Source organism: Capronia coronata (genome assembly GCF_000585585.1).
Source record: "Capronia coronata CBS 617.96 chromosome Unknown acBCG-supercont1.2, whole genome shotgun sequence".
Taxonomy (NCBI): domain Eukaryota; kingdom Fungi; phylum Ascomycota; class Eurotiomycetes; order Chaetothyriales; family Herpotrichiellaceae; genus Capronia; species Capronia coronata.
In genome coordinates, this window is record NW_006912894.1 from 1,011,440 (window position 1) to 1,030,781 (window position 19,342).

The following is a 19,342-nucleotide window of genomic DNA, read 5'->3' on the forward strand; positions in this document are numbered from 1 at the left end:
GGTGGATTTTTATGAGTACATCTGCCTCTACAATTTCTCTCCTCTACGATCTCTAGGAGAAGGGAAGCCTGTCAGTCCCTCATTCATAACCGTCTGTTCTTGACTCGGAATTGCGGATACGGACGAAAGCGATATTGTTGACGCCACTGGTGTTTGCGCGCAATCCTTGGACGTCGTGTCGGAAGCTGGAAAAACTCACGCTCAGGAGCTTAAATTCCTACTCTAGCATATCATGGCTCCTCAACCCGTGATTCGAGTCATTGGCTCGCTCAATATCGACTTTGTCACCAGAACACCACGGGTACCGGGGCCTGGAGAAACATTACAAGCCACCTCCATGACTGTACATGCTGGAGGCAAAGGTGCGAACCAAGCAGTGGCATGTGGCAAGGCAGCATTCATTTCCGAAACCACACAAGATGTTACTGTCGACATGATCGGGGCTGTGGGCAAGGGTGATCCGTATTACACATCTCTGCTCAAGCCGACGCTGGAAAAGAGCGGCGTGAGCGCCACAGGCGTGGAAGAGATTGAGGGAGTGCAAACAGGCACTGCAACAATCATTGTGGACGAAGGCTCGAACGGGGAGAACAGGATTTTGGTTGTGCCTGGGGCCAACCACCGTGTCAATGACCTGAAGAAACTCATGCCTATTATCAGTCGGGACGGCGAGCCCGATGTGATCGTCATGCAGGGCGAGATTCCTCGAAGCACAGTGCTGGCACTGCTGAATGTCTTCAACTCATCCGAAAATCGAACCTGCGTCATCTTCAACCCAGCTCCGGTCTTCCCGGAGGGTATACCGATAGCAGCGCTGGCAGGCCTGGCTGTGCTGGTGGTCAATGAGACGGAGTGTTTGCTGCTCTTCAAAGTGGTGGAAGAACTGAACAGCATCCAAGTGCCTGATGAAGGTGACTTGGAAGAGTCACATCTTGATCGACTCACGAAACATCTGCATGACCTCGCGGGCATCTCAATAGTCGTGGTGACTCTGGGATCACGCGGTGTCTACTACTCGGCTGGCCAGACCAGAGGAATGGTTTCGGCAGTCAAGGTCAAGAAAGTCGTCGACACCACTGCCGCTGGAGATACGTTTGTGGGATATTTTTCAACAGCACTAGCTCGACATACGGCCATGAAGCACGACCTGGAGAGCCTTGATATCGCAACAGCTGTGACCAAGGCCAACGAAGCTGCTGCCAAATGTGTGCAAAGAGATGGCGCCATGGAGAGTATTCCATTCGGATACGAATAGTCAATAAGACACGCATCATGAGCCATTCGGTGTACCTACTCGTTCACGGCGAAGATGCAATTCAACGTACAGGTATTTTATCCAACCACGAGACCGTCATTGGAACCGTCTTGTCCATTCGCTGGCAACTGCGAGAGAGTGTGATCGTCCAGGAAGTCCAGTGCCACCGCCACGATACTCATATGACCTATGTAGGTGCTCGGTGCGGAGAAGCATCAAACCGAGGTTCAAGTTGACGACACTCTCTTCTCGGCGTCGCTTACTATCTTGACGCTTCAATTTGACTCTCTTGTTTGACCTCATTTGACTATCTCATTACTGTGCCCGTTGATATCCAAAAACCCCAAGACCCCAAGAAGGGTTACTAGATCAACACTGAAGCAGGAGTGTAAGTTTTACTCGCCTCCCCGGTACCCTTGTCTATCTCAATCGCCAACCTCGGCTCCCTGATCATCACCCATCACTGCCCCAATCTTGCGACAACGACGACGAGGAACTCGACCGTGGTCCCAAATTCGGGTCTCTTGTCTCACCATCGACGTCGGTGCAGGATACAGAAGTGAGACACCACAAAACCAACCATCATCCTCTATCACCACCAATTCATTACCACCAAGATCCAACCCCAACGGCAATATCCCGAGCTCGCCTACGTTTTGCAATACTCTCCAAAGTCCTGCAAACGTCGTGACCCCTGCAGGTAATACTCACCCACATCAGTACCATCAAGCGAAACAACAAGCCCACCAGAAGTCAAACATGTCGTCGTCTATCAAAACCGAGTTCCCTTCACCCCCTTCCGACCCATCAATTCTGCTATCCTACCCAACACCCTTTGTTCTTCTCGTAACGATCAACCGCCCACGCCAAATGAACAGCATCCCTTTCCCTGTGCACTGGCACCTCCACCGCATTTTTGACTGGTTCGATCGAGAACCCACTCTCCGCGTCGCCGTCATCACTGGTGCGGGCCCGAAAGCCTTCTGTGCGGGCCAGGACTTGATCGAGCTTGGCAAACGCGATCCCAAGGTCCTCGAGGAGAAGCCGTATTTGGCCATGCACCCTTCCTCTGGGTTCGGGGGGATTAGTCGCAGGGTAGGGAAGAAGCCGATCATTGCGGCGGTGAATGGGTTTGCATTGGGTGGTGGATTTGAGATTGTTTTGAATTGGTGAGTCGCTTTTTCTCTGGGTGTGTTCTCATTTTCCATGCGGCTTTTGAGACACCTTGACGCCAGGCCATCCTGGCTAGAGAGAAGCATTTCTGCCTGTGATAGTGGTGCTTCTTCAGACGCTGCGGTCAACATCGGCAGAGACTCGCGAGTATGGCCATCCCAAGACTGGCATTTCCTTACTCCAATCCTCGATTCTTTCCTTAACGCTTCATGTTATTTTATACGGCATATGGCGTATGGCATACCTTATTGAATACCTTCGTTCACGATGCCTTCGGTCACGCTAACTACATCACCTCCTTCAAATACAACAGCGACATGACAGTCGCCTCTCCCACAGCCACATTCGGCCTCCCCGAATCTCTGCGCGGCATCTACGCCGGCGCCGGCGGTCTCCCCCGTCTCGTGCGCAACATCGGCCTCCCACTCGCCTCCGAAATCAGCATGGCAGGCCGCACGCTTTCCGCGTCAGAAGCTCTCCGTCTGAACCTGATCAACCACGTGTCCAAATCGCAGGACTCGTGTGTCGCCGAGGCCGTTGAACTGGCCAAAAGAGTCGCCGAAATCAGTCCTGACGCCATCATCGTCACGAGGGCGGCACTGCGGGTGACGTGGGAGACGGCGAGTGTGGAGAGAGGGTATCAGTTGGTCGATGAGAGGTTTAGGAAAGGTTTGATGGGAGGGGAGAATGCGAGGGAGGGGTTGGCTGCTTTTGCGGAGAAGAGGAAACCGGTCTGGAAGGCTAGTAAATTGTGATTCTACTACATGCCCATACCTATACCTATACCTACCTACCTTACCTACCTACCCAGGGGTAGAAACGCGCCCGAAAGCAACGAAGGACAGACACCAAACGACCAAACAGGTGATTTCTCTTGCCGCTTGGTGTGAGACTACGCTAACCGTAGTTAGACCATGGACTACTGGTGTCGCCGCTATACGGTTCCCTCCCCTGAGAACGGTCAGTCGCAAGGTTTGTTATCTATCGAGAAGGCTGAGGCTTCCAACTTGAAGTATCAGGATAACAATTATCCAGAGATGACCGATCTTATCGAATGCTCCAGATGGAAGACTATCCTGGGGTAAGTGGGCTCCCCTCCCTTCAGGATGACAAGTATCCGGATAAAGCGAGCGCTATCGAACATGACATCTCGGGTATCTAGCATCAGGATGATCGTATGTGCTGTGCCGCACGCCTGGTGCTATCCTGTTGAAATGGACTATCAGATAGGATCCCAGCGTCACGGACCGCCTCGGTCCTTCAGAGTCAGATATGTCAATATGATATGTGTATCGCTGTGCCATCTTGACATAGAGATGCAATGCAGTATGACGGACCGATCGGACCGTCAAGCTGTATATTACTCCTTTCTCTCTCCAGGAATGCAAGACCAAGACCAAGACCAAGACCAAGACCAAGAACCCCAGAGCGATCATCATCCGTCGAAGTCAATCAAGACATCTGTCTACAGCAATGGCTCATCTTAGCCTCTCGTGGGCCAACGTCGCAGTAAGATCCATATGCTGCTCTTCCCTCAACCCAGAGACTGACTGAGATAAAACAGATAGTTCTATCTCTTTGCCTGGGCAGTATTTCCTACGGCTATGATTTCAGCATCATTTCCACGACCGTGGGCCAGCCCACTTGGTATGCCTACATGGGGCTGACGACCGATCCCACCCAAGCATCGCTTTACTCCTACAGCAACAGCATCATCGGCACCATTTTCGGACTTTTCTCTGCAGGAGCCATCTTTGGCGGCCTGTTCGTCGGATGGTTCAGCGATGCCCACGGTCGGAAAAAGTCGCTGCTCTCCGCCGCCGTCATCAATATTGTTGGCGGTGCTCTCCAGGCCGGCTCTGTTCACGTCGGCATGTTCATCGTGGCCCGTTTCATCACTGGCTTCGCCGCCGGTATGCTCCCCCATGCTGGACGCGTTCTGCTATTGGGTGCTGACTCTCCTGTCCAGCAATGCTAGTCGCGCTGGTCCCAGTCTACATCGCAGAGGTCGCCCCCCCTGCCATTCGAGGACTTCTGGTGGGTCAACATGGTAGGTGATGGCGGAGCGCAAGCAACTCCAAGAATAGGCCAGCCTTACTGATCGATGCGTTAAGGTGCATTTTTCCTGGTGGGATACACTGTCGCCGCTTGGGTCGCCGTCGGTAGCTTCTATTCCGCCAACGCCTCATTCAACTGGCGATTTCCTCTATCGTTGCAGGCCCTCTGGCCGTTGCTCCTATGCTTCTTCGTATACTGGCTTCCGGAGTCTCCTCGCTGGCGTGAGTGTTCCTCCATCAGCGTGGCTGCCCTTTTGAGAACCAACGATCACAGCACAGGGCGCTAACATCTATCTATACTGTTTAGTCGTGAGCAAAGGACGACCAGACGAGGCATGGAAGATCCTCGCCAAGCTGCATTACGACCCCAAGGACCCCGAACAGCTCTTTGCGCGCGAGGAATTCTTCCAAATCACCTCGCAGTGTGCGGCGGACAAGGCCTCGTATGGAGACGTCAGCTTATTGCACCTTTTCACCAAACCCCATCTGAGAAAGAGAACCCTCGTCGCCACTCTGGTCATGTGGGCGTCTCCAGCCAACGGAGCAATTGTCATCTATAGTGAGTTGAACTCCAAGCCCCTTTCCAGAAACACAGGCCACAAAAGCTAACATGCGCTTCTTAGGCAACATCGTCGTCTTGGTGGCTGGCCTGGGATTCGACAGTGCGGACTCACTGCTCCTTTCCGCCGGCTGGATCACTTTGGCATGTGTCGGCAACTTCGCCAATGCTTTTTATCTGGACAAGCTGGGCCGCGTCCGCAGTATGGGTAAGTTTGGGCCGATCTTGCCGAGCTGCACTTTGCTGACACCATATCCCCCAACCCAGTCATCGGATACGTTGGATGTATCGTGTTTGTCATCATCGAGGCAGCAATTGTGGCCGAATATGGTGGGACGACCAACAAAGCGGCTCTCAGCGCCGGGGTCGCCATGCTCTTTGGATTCATCACCTTGTAAGTTGCCAGGCATCACTCCGATTGATACAGAAGAGGAACCTCTCAACGGCCAAGCTGACTTTCCTGATTGCTATCTAGTTACGGCGGGTTCGTCGATACCACCATCTACGTCTACTGCTCCGAGATCTTCCCGACACACGTCCGCGCCAAAGGCATGGGATGGAGCATTGCCGTGTTCTTCCTGGGGAATCTGCCGTTCCTCGAATCCTCCACCACTGGCTATGCCACCATCGGCTGGAAATATTACCTGCTGTTCATCATTCTGCCGGCCCTGAACGTTGGTCTCCTCATATACTTTTGTCCCGAGGTAAGTACGAGTGGCTTTGCTTTGGCTATTCCCGGTTCCCGACTTCCAAACATGCTTTGGCACCGCCTTGTCATGGTTAAAGACGTTATTTGGCTGACATCGTTTTCCCCTTCTAGACCAAAGGTCTTTCTCTCGAAGAGATCAATGGAATCTTTGAGGACAAAGTGGCTGTTCGTCTGACCAATCTCACCGAGGAAGAGAGACGGGACCTCGACTCTCGCATCCTTGACGGGGTTGTCGGCAAAGACCCGCAAGCACAGGCTCCGGAACGAAACAACGTGGAGAAATCGGCCGAAGTGACTCTGGATGAGTAAGGGATTATTTCTCGAAGAGGTAACCACGGTTGGTAGGTAGCCAATCCACAAACCGTTGTTGAAGGAGGACACTTTGCGTCAAAAGAGGTCAGATGGGAACGATTGATCATCAGGGGAGCAGAGCAGGGGTTCCGGGATGTCTAGGGCTGGAAATGGTGGGAGGGATGAATAGGTAGCAGCGGAGGTATCAGAGCGTGAGGGTCGTTGACGACCATTTTGGCAGTGGAGCTCGAAAACTGTAGAATGGTGAGTGGGCAGGCCACAGTTCAGAGGTTCTCCTATGTTGGGTTTGTGGTGCCCGTATCAAAAAGTACCTTGCTCCCTTAGTCCTGCTATAGTCATTCAAGGCAATCAAAGTCCCAACAAATCGCTGTTAATGACCACACGCCGACCAACCGACCAGACCAAAAACAAAGATCAATTGTCATCGAAGAAGTTGAACGCTCCATCCATCTGGTCGTAAGTCCAAGCCTCGAAGAACTCGTCAAAGGGATCGACAGGCCTGACCGGGGCGGCTTGAGATTGACCATCGGCACCTGGCCCGGAGCCGGTCGGTAGACACGATTCCTCGTAGCGCTGAAACTGCAATCGGCTCTCTTCGCTGATCTCGCGCAAGAAGCCCGCCGACGGACTGAGGTCGACCTGCCATTGCGCGGCCAAGGAGCGGATGGCGCGGATGGCGCGATTGGCCCAGTCCCAATTGATGTTCATCTCGTGCAGGCTGGTGAGGCAGATGTCCAGGCGGCGCCGCGCCTTGTTCCGGCCGACGGGACTACAAGTCTTGACGTCGAGGAGATGGATGATGGCCGCCGTGAAGGCCGGGTGGACGGCAGAAATGGGCACACACCGCTGCAGTTCGAGTCAGAGTCAGTTTGAGTCAAAGTCTGCAGTCTGCGCTGTCTGAGTCTCCAAAGAAAGGGTTCACAAAACAAAACTGACGTTGGTATAATTCTCGCGGAAGATGCGGTAGATGTTGGCAATCTTGGCCGCTGACGCCTGGCACGATTGCGAGTGCACGTCGCCGCCCTCTGGGTCGTAATCGCCGTTGGTCTGGCTGTGATATAGGATTCGGAAGAATGGGCGGTGGAGAAGGATGATCGCGACGTGGTACTGGAGACTAAGTCGGTCAGGATGGGTTTCAGTGTCGATGATACAAAAACAGAAGGTGTAGGCAATGGGCAATGGGACATCGGTAATGAGCAATCGGCAACTTGAAAGGGCAATCAGTCTCTCTTACTTACTGCATTTGATACACATAAGGCGGGGCAGGTTGAAGGCTGGACTCGGAGATCTTGAGGTTTTTCGGCAGGCCATCAAACCATTTCACCAGTCGCAGGTGGGTTTGGGTGATTCGGTCGTCTCGTTCGCGTTCCGTCCAGATCGGCCTCTGGGCGTACCTGGGATTCATCAGTAGCTGGAACAGATTGAAGGATCTGGCTTTCAGAAGGAAGAAAGGGGAAACAAGGCTGCTGACTCACAACTGGTCGACCACTTCCGACGTGATGATGAAGATCTCGCACATCTTCATGGCATTCTCGGCGATGTGAGAGGTGGGCCACGGCTGGGAGAACTTGAGCTGCTCTTCGGGCAAAGCAATGACACGGTCCTGAGCCTTGGGTTTGGCCGTGGTGATGTTGAACTCTTGAATGCCTGCGGGCCTGCCCATCCCGAGACAGTACAGTCTAGAAGAGACAAAAAGGAAGTCAGATGGCTGTCGCTCACTCTCTCACTCTCTCACTCTATCACTCTCTCACTCTCTCTCTCTCTCTCTCTCTCTCTCTCTCTCTCTCTCTCTCTCTCTCTCTCGGTGGAGGGGGGAGGGGACCTACTTGTCCAAGACATATATCCCCCAAAAGGCAATGTTGCGAGCTTCCAGATCTTCCTCGGAAATGATCCCTTTGGACACATACGCCGAAGCATCCGAGTGCAAGCCCAGATTCATGGCCATGCGCGACGCCATGCCAATGTACATGAACCCGAGGCCCTCGCGATCGACCGAGGCCGAGTACAGACCAAGCAATCCCGCAGCCTGGACGGTGGACGTGGTAGGAGCTTCGTATTCATGGTGCAGCATTGTCCTGGCTTGCAATGCGAACATCTCTCCCGCGGTATTGGCGTCCTCGGGATTTGTCCTCAGTTCGGGCCGGGACGAGTATCGAGACGCGAAAGCCAGGATCGCGGTGAGCAAGAGAGGCGTGCAGAAGCGACCGGATTTGTGGACGTAGAGATCCATGACAAATGACTCCCGGTCGACGATGTACTGCCACGAGTTCTGCCATCGCCAGTACAGAGCCAGGAGATGGTCGCGCAGCTCGTCCGACGGCTCGAAGTAATCGGGCATCTGGCGAGCGGCGTTCAGACCCCGGATCCGCGCATCGACCGACGACGCCACTCGCAGGGAATGGTTCTGGATGATGCTGAAATTGCTGGACGCCCCGAAGAACCGAAGCTCCCCGGCATCGCCGAGCGTGAAGGTCCCCAGGGCGTCGGCTAGGTCGTCTATCGCCGAGGCTGTTGCTGCGTCGGCCGGCCCGTTGAGGGGGGAGTCGAACTGAGACTCGAGAGGGCCCAGGGGGGTTTCGTCTCCTTTGATCAGACCGTGCGGATCAAGGCTGCCGGCTGCCAGGGATAGCATTTCCTCCAGGTTGGCAATCCGGGCTTCAAGAACCATGATATATGCATTGCTCGGTCGTCTGTGCGGTCACACGTTAGTCCATCTTCCCTTGTTTCCTGGCCAGCACAGCAGGACCGGAAGGGCACCGACTTTCTCTTGCTCTCGGCTCGGCTGTATTCGCACGCTTCTCCTCGATACCGGCAAGCACTGCATTGTGGCTGTTGCCCGTCACACTGGAGGAATCGTGAGGTCAGACGGTGATCATTCTCGGTAGCTACAAACCCTCCCTGCAGAGGTCTTTGATCGCAAAGTGAAGAATTCGTTTATCACCCTTACCTTTGTTCTTTTCGCCCGGCAACCATTGCACGCCAGCGTGATTCTCTGCCTCACATGTCGCGGCGGATGATGGCCTGGCTCGATGGGTGCGAGGGACATGATCAGAGCGTTCTGCGGAAACCGAAAGCCAAACCCAAACCAATACCGGAATCAAACCTTGAGAAGATTGAGGGTCTTTGTGCTTGTGATCACGACATGGTGATCAACACCGTACCCAAGAAGATATATTCTGTACTCGGGAGTGAGAATGTGGATCACCATGAGGCCCGCTCTCTGTATCGTCGAAACTGACATTGTTTGTTGCTTGCCTGTCAGGCACTGAATCCACCAACTGACTGAGTGAAAGTTAGATAATGAAACGATAGCCCATTGGGTCTCACTCAACCTGATCAGCCTGAGAGAAGTCAAAAGTCGGTGGACCCGAAGAACCAGAACTACCGGAGTCTCCATCCTCTTTGACGGAAGTGCAATCTCCACTCCAACTGACGCTTGACGGGTTTGATATAGGGTTCCATATAAGATTCGAGGCTGACCCCAGACGGGTATCGCGTGTCAGTCTAGACGACTGGGTTTCACTCACGCCTTGACCAATTTATATTGATTGATAGGATCAATCCAGCAGGCCGCCATTGACGCTATCTATTCGGGCTAAGGGTTCCCTCATCCGAGGTGACTGATCTCTTCCGTGTTCGATGTTGGGCGAAACAATCAATAGCTATGGCAGGGTTCTATGGTCCTTTCGACTCTCTAATCATGGCACATCCATTCACCCACCACCCAGAATCCCATCATCAAAGGCAATCCAATCACCCGATTCAACTCAAGCCGAACAAACTTCCAACCTTGGACCACGCGCCACCGGTGCTCGAGAAACGGGTGGTCGACCTGAAAGAGGGATGATGATCATAAGCCAAGAAGCCGGTGCCATCATAGCATCCAATATACTCGGCTTCCATGTCCTGGGCTTTCAGAATCCCCAGCTCCACCCAGAGCAGCAAGTCCCCGTGCGACATGATGCCTCCCGGACCATATGTCTTCATGAACTCCGTCCTCAACGCCACATGGGTCTTGTCCCGCCGGCCCACACGTTCCATGTGCTTGAGCTCGAGGAAGAAGAATACCTCGACCTTGCGATTGATGTTCAAGGCAGGATAGACGTCTGGATCGTCGGGCACGTCGGATTCGGCCTTCTCAACCCGGATCATTCCACTTTCCGGGACGTGGCACATGCGACTCGTCAAGAGTCCCCCCTCAGGCCCTGCCCGGAGGACATTGGTCACCCATCGCTTGGTGATGCGATGGAACTTGTCCGACCAGACCTTACCTTCATGCTCCTTGAGAGGGGTATGATCCTGCCCTTCGATCACATAGCAGATGTTGTCCGGAAACGAGGTCATCTGGACCCGGCCCCGCCGTATCGTTCCGTCGGGCAATTTGGGGGTGGGCACCGACTCGAGCGGCGACGACAGCCTGTCTTCGGCCGTGGCTTCTTCGAGGCGATCTCGATAGGCACCCCAGTATCCCGATTTTTCGGTGAGCGGCGCCAAAGGCTCCAGCCGCAGGTGGCCGACCCCCGAGGGCACATCCTGCGTCACTTCGTTTATGAACCTCGTCGACGGGAAGTGCAGAGTCTCGCGCCAGAAGCCCGCGTCGTCAGCTAAGCCTGACCAGAAATCAGACACGACTGGGGAGCTCCACCATTGCTGAAAGTCCTCGGGTGATTGCCAGTAACTGACCCAGACGCGCGACAGTCCGGCGCCGCGCTCGCTGTCGTCGTGCGTCAACTCGTCAACATAGACGGCCGACTCATGAACGAGAGCCCCGAATCGGTCAATCAGATCTTGTTTCGACGCCGAAGGCAAAGAATCGGCATGGTATTGAGCGCCAAAGATGGAGATGGTAAACAGACGCGGCAATTGGGCGTAGAGCAGAGGCATGGCTACCTCAAAAACAGTGGCAGTTACAATGGACGAGGACTGGAATTGGATTGAGGAATCAGAGAAAGGATAAATGTAAGAATCCCCTGAAGAAGACTACCCCAGGAAACATCATAGTCTCCTCCCTTATCATATGGGCCCCCCGCTGGATAATTGATATCCTGATCTAGGTCAATCCGGATATCTATCATCCAGATACCTATCATCCAGATATTCGGTCCATCCAGATCGGTCCGTCAGATCGGTCCGGGCGGACCATCTAATCCTATCGAGCACCTTGATCATCACCTTGGCCTTGACCTTGACCTTGTATGCGCGGATCCGGATCCCAGATACCCAGCCTCGTTCAGATATGTCGAGAAAGGGTGCTCGATTCCTATATAAACCCGTTGATGTCTGGCAATGGCGACAAGAAACCACCAAACACAGTCTCAATCCTCCAGACTATGGTCTATCAAGAATCCGAATCTTCCAACTCAGATCTCTCCGTGATCTCGCTCCCAACACGACCACAGAAACCCCAACAACCGCCACCACCCACCATGTCAGCGTCGACGCCCAAGAAGACGGTCAAGATCGCCGCCGTCCAGGCCGAGCCCGCGTGGAACGACCTGCAGGGCGGCGTCAACAAGGTCGTCAGCATCGTCCAGGAAGCGGCCAAGAACGGGACCGAAATCCTCGGCTTCCCTGAAGTCTTTATCCCTGGGTATCCATGGTACGTTTATTTACCTCTTCCCTTCCAGTCTCCAGAGCCTGCTTCAAGAGCCATGTTGCCACGGTGTCCCCGCCTGACCCAAGTCCCCAGTCCCCAAGTCTCTGTCCCCAGTCGTACTGTCTAGTCACTGAGATGTCAGCAGGGCGATGTGGTCGCAGCCAGTCAGCGGCAATGCCCTTTACATGGACGAGTACTACCACAATTCCCTGGTTAAGGAGTCTCCGGAGATGGACCGGATCCGAGAGGCGGTGCGTGAAGCAGGGATTTTCGTCGTGCTGGGCTACAGCGAGCGCGACAAGGGAAGTCTCTATATGGCTCAGGTATGTTTGGCCCTCTTGATTCTTTCTTTTGTTCGCTCTCTTTTTGTTGCCCTCTTCTCTTTTTTGTGTCCTCCTTCTCTCTCCTTCTCCCGTACTTACTAACTCACGCTCATAAAGTCCTTCATCGACCCAACCGGCACCATTGTCCACCACCGCCGCAAAATCAAGCCCACCCACGTCGAGCGCGCCTACTGGGGCGACGGCCAGACCGAGAGCCTGACCACGACCGTCCAGTCGCCATACGCCAGAGTCTCGGCCCTCAACTGCTGGGAACACTCGCAGCCCCTGCTCCGCTACTACACGTACTGGCAGAACCCGGACATCCACGTGGCCTGCTGGCCGCTGATCTGGGACATGCCGGAAGATGGCAGCCCGTGGCAGTGGCACATCACGCCCGAAGCCTCGCAGCGCTTCTCGCAGGTCCTGGCCATGGAAGGCGCCTGCTTCGTCATGATGGCGACACAGCTCATGACCGAGAAGAACAGAAAGAAGTGTCTGGTCGAGAATTACCCGTACGCCCGCACCCCGGGTGGTGGCTTCGCCATGATCTACGGGCCCGATGGCACGGAGTTGGTCAAGCCGCTTGATCCGGGCGAGGAGGGCATTCTATATGCCGAGGTCGATCTGAACAAGCGCGCACTGGCCAAGCATAACTTGGATCCTGTCGGGCATTATTCTCGCCCTGATCTCCTGAGTCTGCGCGTCACGAAGCATTCGGCCAAACATCCTGGCACTCAGGTTCATTTCCTTGAGTAGATTCAAGCAAATCTCATCCGCACCAGGGCAGAAGAAGAAGATGAAGAAGAAGAAGAGAATGTCGGGTGGACTTCTGAGATTGGAATTCGAGGGTGCTCTGGAGGAAGAGGGAGATGGAGATGGGAGAGAGGAAGAGAGATAGGGAGAGGGAGAGGCAGACCACGAAACAACCCATGGTTCAGGCAAGGGCAAGATTGTACGTATCGTTTGCCATAGGACAAAGATGCCACTGAACGAACCGAGCGGGACAAGATAGTGTGGACAGGCGTATGTATCTAGTCAATTGGATTGTCTGAATTTACTCACGGTAAATGGTACATAACATGCAGTCGTCTTCTTACAATCATTGATCCATCAAGTTCCTCTCTGCAGTTCTATTCGAGTATTCTTCAAAAGACAATAGAGCGTACAGCTTGTCCTGTGGAACACACAGTACTGCGTCAATTAGCCATTGCAATGGTCATGTAAGTTAAGATACGGGGCTTGTCCAAGGTAAGGAAGGAGTCGGCCGTGGAGATGGTGACATCAAACTACTGTATCGAAATCCAAAGACTCTAGAGCGACATGTTTGGACTCGACGATAACAGACTCGACAACAACAAACTCGACGACAACAGACTCGACGGCAAGACCAATTTCGAGATCATTCTATCGTTTATTGATTCATCAACTGATTTTTCATATCCCCTTACACTATTTTCTCATGATGCCAGACATAGCATTGGCAACGGCAACGGCAACGGCAACGGCAATGGCAATGGCAATAGCATCAAACACTAAACACTCGGCATCAAACCACAATCAAACTGTGCATTCCTGCCCCCCATGGACGAGGTGGAAGCAGACCCAGCCATATCGCCAACACCGACCGTGACGGCCTCAAAATCAAACCCCAACCCCGGATACGGACTACAGATATCGTCCCACAAGATATTTTGATTCTGATTCTGATTCTGATTCTGATTCTGCTCCGGAACAGGAACAGGCCAGGGTCTGGCTGGTTGGGAATGTGAATTTGAATGCAAGTCAGTTGCTCCAAAGACATCGATGTCATCTGCCGACATGCTCGACCAAGTACTATAGTCGAGGAGTAGCCACATCAGTTCTTCATCGGTTCCAGACAGTGGCGGGTGGTCTGCAGTGATCTGGGTCAGGAAGGAGAATCGGTGACAGTTTTCCACTAGTCTTCGGAGGAGCATGAGCTGTAGGTGTTGAATGAGGATGTTAGTTACTGCATAAACTAACGAAACGAAACGAACGAACGGAGATCGGGTTGGAACGAACGAAGCTTGACTTGGAACGGCAGAAAGAAGATCAATACTGCCAAATACAAAACTTGACTTACCGCCGTGGGTGCATGATTCCAGTTCCGAGCCAGCTTTTCTAGACACGCGAGGTTCTTCTGCTGGAGGGCAGTTGCTTCGCATCCGATTCTCACCTCGTCATCAGACAGGGACCCTGACACCGACCCCGACCTAGATTCCGGAGCCATGTACAAGGCGAGAATACTGCCAGCGACGACAGCAGCATAGATACAGAAAGAGGAGCGCACGCCGCAGCCAGCCAATTCGGCAGCCTCGAGGTGCAGAATCAGCCGCTTCGCATGCTCGTACGACGTCTCCATGTTGCGCGACAGGAAGCTGGTCAAGTACTGGCTGCGACAGTCCTGGAGCTTGTTCTTGAGCAGGAACGGATGGTAGAGAATGCAGTAGCAGAGGTGGAATAGTGTTTGGGAGAACACCACAGGTCCGAGTGCTGACTGGTCGATAAGGCGGCCGTCGGGGGTGGTAATGATATTTGTGTTGGTATTGACATTGGTGTTGGTATTGGTATGCTGCAGAACAATTTGATGCAGTGGTTGACGCAGCGAGAATGAAGACTCGAGGTAGATCAGATCGGACTGCGTCGCGGCCAGTTCAGACCGGTGATCCCAGAGCGGCACGGTCTCGTTTCCCGCCAGCTGTAACATGCAGCGAGTGGCGCGGCCGAGCACATTGGCCATCAGCAGGACGAGTGCATACGGGGCCTGTTCCGCCGGCGGAGGGAGATGGCGTTCGGGCAATTGGTTCAGGGCGGCCGTCGACTTGAACTCGTTGTTGTTCCAAGAGTCTTCGTCGCACGGGAGTTGTAGCTGACATGACGATTCTAGAATGGTGCATGGGCGCCCGCGACCGCACGAGGCAAGTCGGTCCAGGAGGAACAGGGACCAGAAGACGCGGCGGTGCTCCTCTTGCACTTCGAAGGAGAGGTCGGTGGGCGGATGGATCATCAGTTTCATGTCTTGGGCCAGTCGGATGGCGATTCCAATCTTGATCCATGCCGAGCTTTGACGGGCTTTACCGGCTGTTGAAAATACACATGTTAGAGTCCATTCCAATGTCTTGTGTAACTGTCACCGAAACGACGATACGATGGATCAAAAGACCGGGGGATGCTAGTACTCACCAGTGTAATCAAATATCGAAAGCAAAGCAAGCGTCTGAGCCACACGAATGTCGGTGTTCTGCTTGGCCAGATACTCCGACCCGATGATTCTCCAGGAACAAGTCGCCGCTTGGGCAGCAACCTCGTGCTTCTCATGTCCTGGGATCAAGTCCTCGGAGAAACGCAGTGCCGTGGCAGCTATGGCGAGGAGTAAGTGTTCCGGGGCCTCTTGTCGGGCCAGACACTGCCGAAGCCGACTCTCGTGAAAGAATGAGTAAGGCTGATTATGGCAGCATTCGAAGTAGATGTCGACCAGCTTCTCGATGATGGGAGAACGCACGATCTGCGCGAGCAGGCTTGTGTCGTCTTGAGGACGCTCGAGGGCTGGAGAGCGGTCGATTTCGGGATTCCATGATCGGCCCAGGCTTGAAGAGAGGTTGTCGTCGCTCTGCGATAGAGTTGATCCGGAATATGATTGATTGGACATGGAAATCAATGCAAGGATATGTTGTTGGCTTTCCACGATTCTGCCAAACAAAGAAAAAGACATAAGCATTGGCCAGCAACAAGAGAAGAGCTTTGGATGCGTCTAGAGCCTGCTACTTACCTCTGGACCTGGGCTTGTAGTTGGGAGATATCGACTCTGAGGGTTTCCAAAGTCGTGGATGAGTCCTTTGACAGAGTTAGCGAGACCTGTTACTGATGATGATGTGACTGGCAGCCGACGCCATGTAGCATAGCATAGTATAGCATAGCATAGCATACCTCTCGCTTGGTAGTCTGAAAGCCTGGCTGTTCGAATGAAGGGAGTGGTTTGCAGGCGTATTCGCAGTCTATACACCGAGTCACCGACCATTAGCTACAGCCTGACAGGAATCACCAGCATCCCACCGAACAAGTGACTTACCTAGATTCAGACGGCAGCAGTTTCGACAACGTGGACGATGTCCAGAACAGCGAGTCTTTCTTCGTCTGCGCTCACACCGTCAGCACCAACACTGTCACAGTCACCACGAGAGTGTGGCTAGGGTATATAGACGCACCGGCAAGCATAGCAAGCCTGATTGATGCGCCGAATCGGCTTGAACAGTTGCTCATATTCGTCACTGTCGTACATTTTGCAGGATCACAGGAGGGTGGGCAGTGGTGGTGACTTCAAGGTTGGCGTCAGAAAGATCTCTCTCTCTCTCTGGGCCAAAGCCTTGCCATAACGTCGTCTTATTATATGATATAACAGTGGTGTCCAGACGATCGGCACATGTTAGGGGTTGGGCCCTTAGGCCTCACCGGATCACCACCCTCACCCCCCGCGCAATTGACTTTGAGACTAATGGGAAGATGCTTCTTCAATGGTGTCCGGGGCACACAGGTTAACACAGGCACAGGTGGAGAGTCAAGAGTCGAGATTGTCCGCTAGTGGGCAGGATATTGAATATCCGGATATGATTGCGATTCGGTCGGGACCCACAATGAACATCCAGGCCGGATATCAATTATCCTGCTGATTCTCTTGGCCGGTCCGTCACGGACCGTGTGTATTCGCTCAGGTCTACAACCAGACTCCAGTACGCGGGTTGTCAGTTCAACAAGAGTGATTTTGGCGATCGAGACAGACCTGTTGAACATCTACCCGAGAGGAGAGACAAGCAACTTGGCTCTCGGGCTGAACCGTGTCGACAGACGTAAGATGGATGGATGGTCTGATCAGGGGACTTACGTACGCCTGGTCCTTCTTGGGACATCTTGTACAATCTCGAGTCAGTTGGCCATGCTCGAAAGAGTACACGGAACTCATCATCACTCATGTCGACATGCCTGATCATGTACAGGATATGCCATGCCAGGAAATGCCAGACCAGACCAGACCGTCACTAGGATATAGAGAATATACTTGATTGTCCTGAGATATGTACAAGTGAGTGCTCCTGTGTCTATGCTGCATAACCAAACCAATGCTCTATGATCTACCTACCATGCAAGCCCGCCCGTCAAAGCGCAAAGTCTGTTCTTCAGCTCGCTCCAGTCTCCCTCGACAACACAGACGAGACGACATGGTCCCCCTCAGCAATGACATTTCCCCCGTCTCCTTCTTCCTTGTCAGAATCCGGTGCGGTCCACCCAGTCCCCGCCTGCACCAGCAACATAGCAACAGCGAGAAAGCCGCCTGCCATATACATGGTGCGGAGGGCAGTCTCGTACCCGACCAGAGCGACCTCTCGGTCGACGCCCGTCAGCTTTTGGACCAGGATGGGCGTGCCGACCAACTGTCTGATCAGCTTCGCCTTGCCCGGGATTCCACGAGCGGCAAATTCGTCATGCAGAGTCTGCCTCAGGGTGCGAAGAAACAGGCCTCCCGAAACAGAGGAGCCAAACGAGCCCGAGAGGCTGCGGAACATGGCGTTCAGCGGGATGACGATGATATGTGTGGTGGGATGCGTCAGGTGCAGCAGATGCGCCAGCGAATAGTTGGACAGGGCGCCGGCGATCAGACCGTTGAAAAACAAGACCGCGACATACAAGGACGTGTTGGACGTGGGCGTCGAGATCCACGACATGGCGAACATGGAGAGACTGAACAGGCCGAATGTCACGAGACACGAGATGTAGAAGGACATGGACCGGCGGATGTGCAGCCAGCCGGCCAGAAGACCGCCCAGCCCAAATCCCAGGTTTGTAGGGATCAGCGTCAGGCCGGCACGGGCTTGCGGCCAGCCTCGCAGCGTGAGCACGTATGTCGGGGTGTAGAACAGGACGCCCCAGCGCGCAGTCATGATTCCCACACTGGCCACGCCGGTGAGGATGTTGCCTCGGGACCGCAGCACGCTGGTCGGAACGATCGGTTCCCGCGCCCACTTGGCTTCGACGAAGATGAAGAGGACCAGAGAGGCCAAGGACAAGATGATAGGCACAATTTGCACTTGCGGCGACGACAGGCTGTACAGGAGAAGCACCACGGCCGCGATGAGCGTGATGATTCCGAAGTAATCGATCTGCGACAGCTTCTGGGCCAACGTGGACGAATCTGCTGTAGTCACACCGGCTGTCTTGGTGTCGCGCGGTGAAGGGATCGTAAAGAATGCCAGTACCCCGGCGGCTAGGGCGAAGGGGATCTGAAGCCCGAAGACGGCTCGCCAGCCCACCAGGGGTTCGAGAGCGCCGGCGATGATGGCGCCACAGGCCACGCCCGTGGTGTATCCCGTGTTGATGCACCCGAAGAACAGCCCTCTTCGTCGCTCACTCGTCAGCTCTCTGACCAGGATCAAGGCCACCGGCGTGACGGCGCCACTTCCCACCCCGGTCACGGCTCGGCCGATGAGGAATGTGGCGAGGGATCTGGCCCGAGACGTGAGGAGAAGGCCCACGGCTTGCACCACGATCGAGGCCAGGAGATAGACTCGCGGCGTGAAGATGGCCGATATCCGGCCGGCGATCGGAGTGATGCTGGTGATGGATATGAGGTAGATCGACGTGAACCAGCTGACTTCCGTCGATGCCCGGAGGTCGATGGCGATGGGGGATTGAATCGTCGTGATCAGAGAGATATTGCACGTCAAGACGAAGATCAAAATCCACACCGATATGCATATCAGCGTGCCCCGGACGGCCGAGAGCTTCTCATCTTCTGCCGCTGGGTTGGAGGCCCGGCGAATTCGTTGTCGTGATTCCTCGTCCACTGTAGGCGCGGTCGATGATGGAGAGGACGGTAATAACAACGGCGCCCTCTCCGAGTCGCCTGCTTTTCGAGCCATGATGATGCTTACTGTCTTGTCCGTAATGCTATTAACGCTGCCATGGATGAGTGAAATTGTCTAAACAACAATGCTGGGTATTTCATACATGATCAAAAGGGCGCGGATGTCACTTCACATCATGATTTGACTGTTGGTTGGTTGCTGTGGGAGTGCCACTTGCTGACAAAACAGGACACCCGATCGTACATCCCAAATAGGCAGTTCCAACGAGATATGTCCAGACCCTTTGAGCGGAATACCTGTTAAGTACCAAGTCAGAAGTCAGGTGAAGGAGAAACCTCGAACCTCTACAGCTGCCTACGAAAACGAAAAAGATGGACATCGGTGGATGCAGTTGTAGAGCCTTGTTATACGGCTAACTGCCTATGTGATATGTTATGATATGGCACTTTCAAAAGAGTGGCTGCTGGTCTCAAACCCAGTTTG

At 53.9% G+C, this 19,342-nt stretch overlaps 9 protein-coding genes across 9 annotated transcripts; 4 read left to right on the forward strand and 5 right to left on the reverse strand.

Moving 5' to 3' along the window:
- Positions 1–232: 232 nt before the first annotated feature.
- On the forward strand, positions 233–1,255 carry A1O1_02026 (ribokinase; the record flags this gene model as incomplete). The annotated part of the gene is made up of 1 exon (XM_007722938.1): positions 233–1,255. The coding sequence occupies one exon, from the start codon at positions 233–235 to the stop codon at positions 1,253–1,255; it is 1,023 nt and encodes a 340-aa protein (XP_007721128.1).
- Positions 1,256–2,014: 759 nt separating this feature from the next.
- Positions 2,015–3,183, forward strand: A1O1_02027 (uncharacterized protein; the record flags this gene model as incomplete). The annotated part of the gene is made up of 2 exons (XM_007722939.1): positions 2,015–2,424; positions 2,742–3,183. 2 exons carry the CDS (start codon positions 2,015–2,017, stop codon positions 3,181–3,183), a joined length of 852 nt encoding a protein of 283 aa, XP_007721129.1.
- A 718-nt stretch (positions 3,184–3,901) lies between these two features.
- On the forward strand, positions 3,902–6,062 carry A1O1_02028 (uncharacterized protein; the record flags this gene model as incomplete). Its single annotated transcript, XM_007722940.1, has 9 exons — positions 3,902–3,937; positions 3,993–4,341; positions 4,398–4,478; positions 4,543–4,707; positions 4,793–5,044; positions 5,109–5,252; positions 5,312–5,438; positions 5,520–5,748; positions 5,865–6,062. The coding sequence occupies 9 exons, from the start codon at positions 3,902–3,904 to the stop codon at positions 6,060–6,062; spliced, it is 1,581 nt and encodes a 526-aa protein (XP_007721130.1).
- Positions 6,063–6,479: 417 nt separating this feature from the next.
- A1O1_02029 (uncharacterized protein) lies at positions 6,480–7,728 on the reverse strand (the record flags this gene model as incomplete). The annotated part of the gene is made up of 4 exons (XM_007722941.1): positions 6,480–6,911; positions 7,002–7,179; positions 7,304–7,459; positions 7,541–7,728. 4 exons carry the CDS (start codon positions 7,726–7,728, stop codon positions 6,480–6,482), a joined length of 954 nt encoding a protein of 317 aa, XP_007721131.1.
- A 159-nt stretch (positions 7,729–7,887) lies between these two features.
- On the reverse strand, positions 7,888–8,733 carry A1O1_02030 (uncharacterized protein; the record flags this gene model as incomplete). Its single annotated transcript, XM_007722942.1, has 1 exon — positions 7,888–8,733. One exon carries the CDS (start codon positions 8,731–8,733, stop codon positions 7,888–7,890), a length of 846 nt encoding a protein of 281 aa, XP_007721132.1.
- Positions 8,734–9,827: 1,094 nt separating this feature from the next.
- Positions 9,828–10,949, reverse strand: A1O1_02031 (uncharacterized protein; the record flags this gene model as incomplete). The annotated part of the gene is made up of 1 exon (XM_007722943.1): positions 9,828–10,949. The coding sequence occupies one exon, from the start codon at positions 10,947–10,949 to the stop codon at positions 9,828–9,830; it is 1,122 nt and encodes a 373-aa protein (XP_007721133.1).
- A 542-nt stretch (positions 10,950–11,491) lies between these two features.
- Positions 11,492–12,740, forward strand: A1O1_02032 (uncharacterized protein; the record flags this gene model as incomplete). Its single annotated transcript, XM_007722944.1, has 3 exons — positions 11,492–11,664; positions 11,807–11,984; positions 12,102–12,740. 3 exons carry the CDS (start codon positions 11,492–11,494, stop codon positions 12,738–12,740), a joined length of 990 nt encoding a protein of 329 aa, XP_007721134.1.
- A 776-nt stretch (positions 12,741–13,516) lies between these two features.
- On the reverse strand, positions 13,517–15,651 carry A1O1_02033 (uncharacterized protein; the record flags this gene model as incomplete). Its single annotated transcript, XM_007722945.1, has 3 exons — positions 13,517–13,942; positions 14,086–15,083; positions 15,186–15,651. The coding sequence occupies 3 exons, from the start codon at positions 15,649–15,651 to the stop codon at positions 13,517–13,519; spliced, it is 1,890 nt and encodes a 629-aa protein (XP_007721135.1).
- Positions 15,652–17,173: 1,522 nt separating this feature from the next.
- On the reverse strand, positions 17,174–18,913 carry A1O1_02034 (uncharacterized protein; the record flags this gene model as incomplete). The annotated part of the gene is made up of 1 exon (XM_007722946.1): positions 17,174–18,913. One exon carries the CDS (start codon positions 18,911–18,913, stop codon positions 17,174–17,176), a length of 1,740 nt encoding a protein of 579 aa, XP_007721136.1.
- Positions 18,914–19,342: the final 429 nt, after the last annotated feature.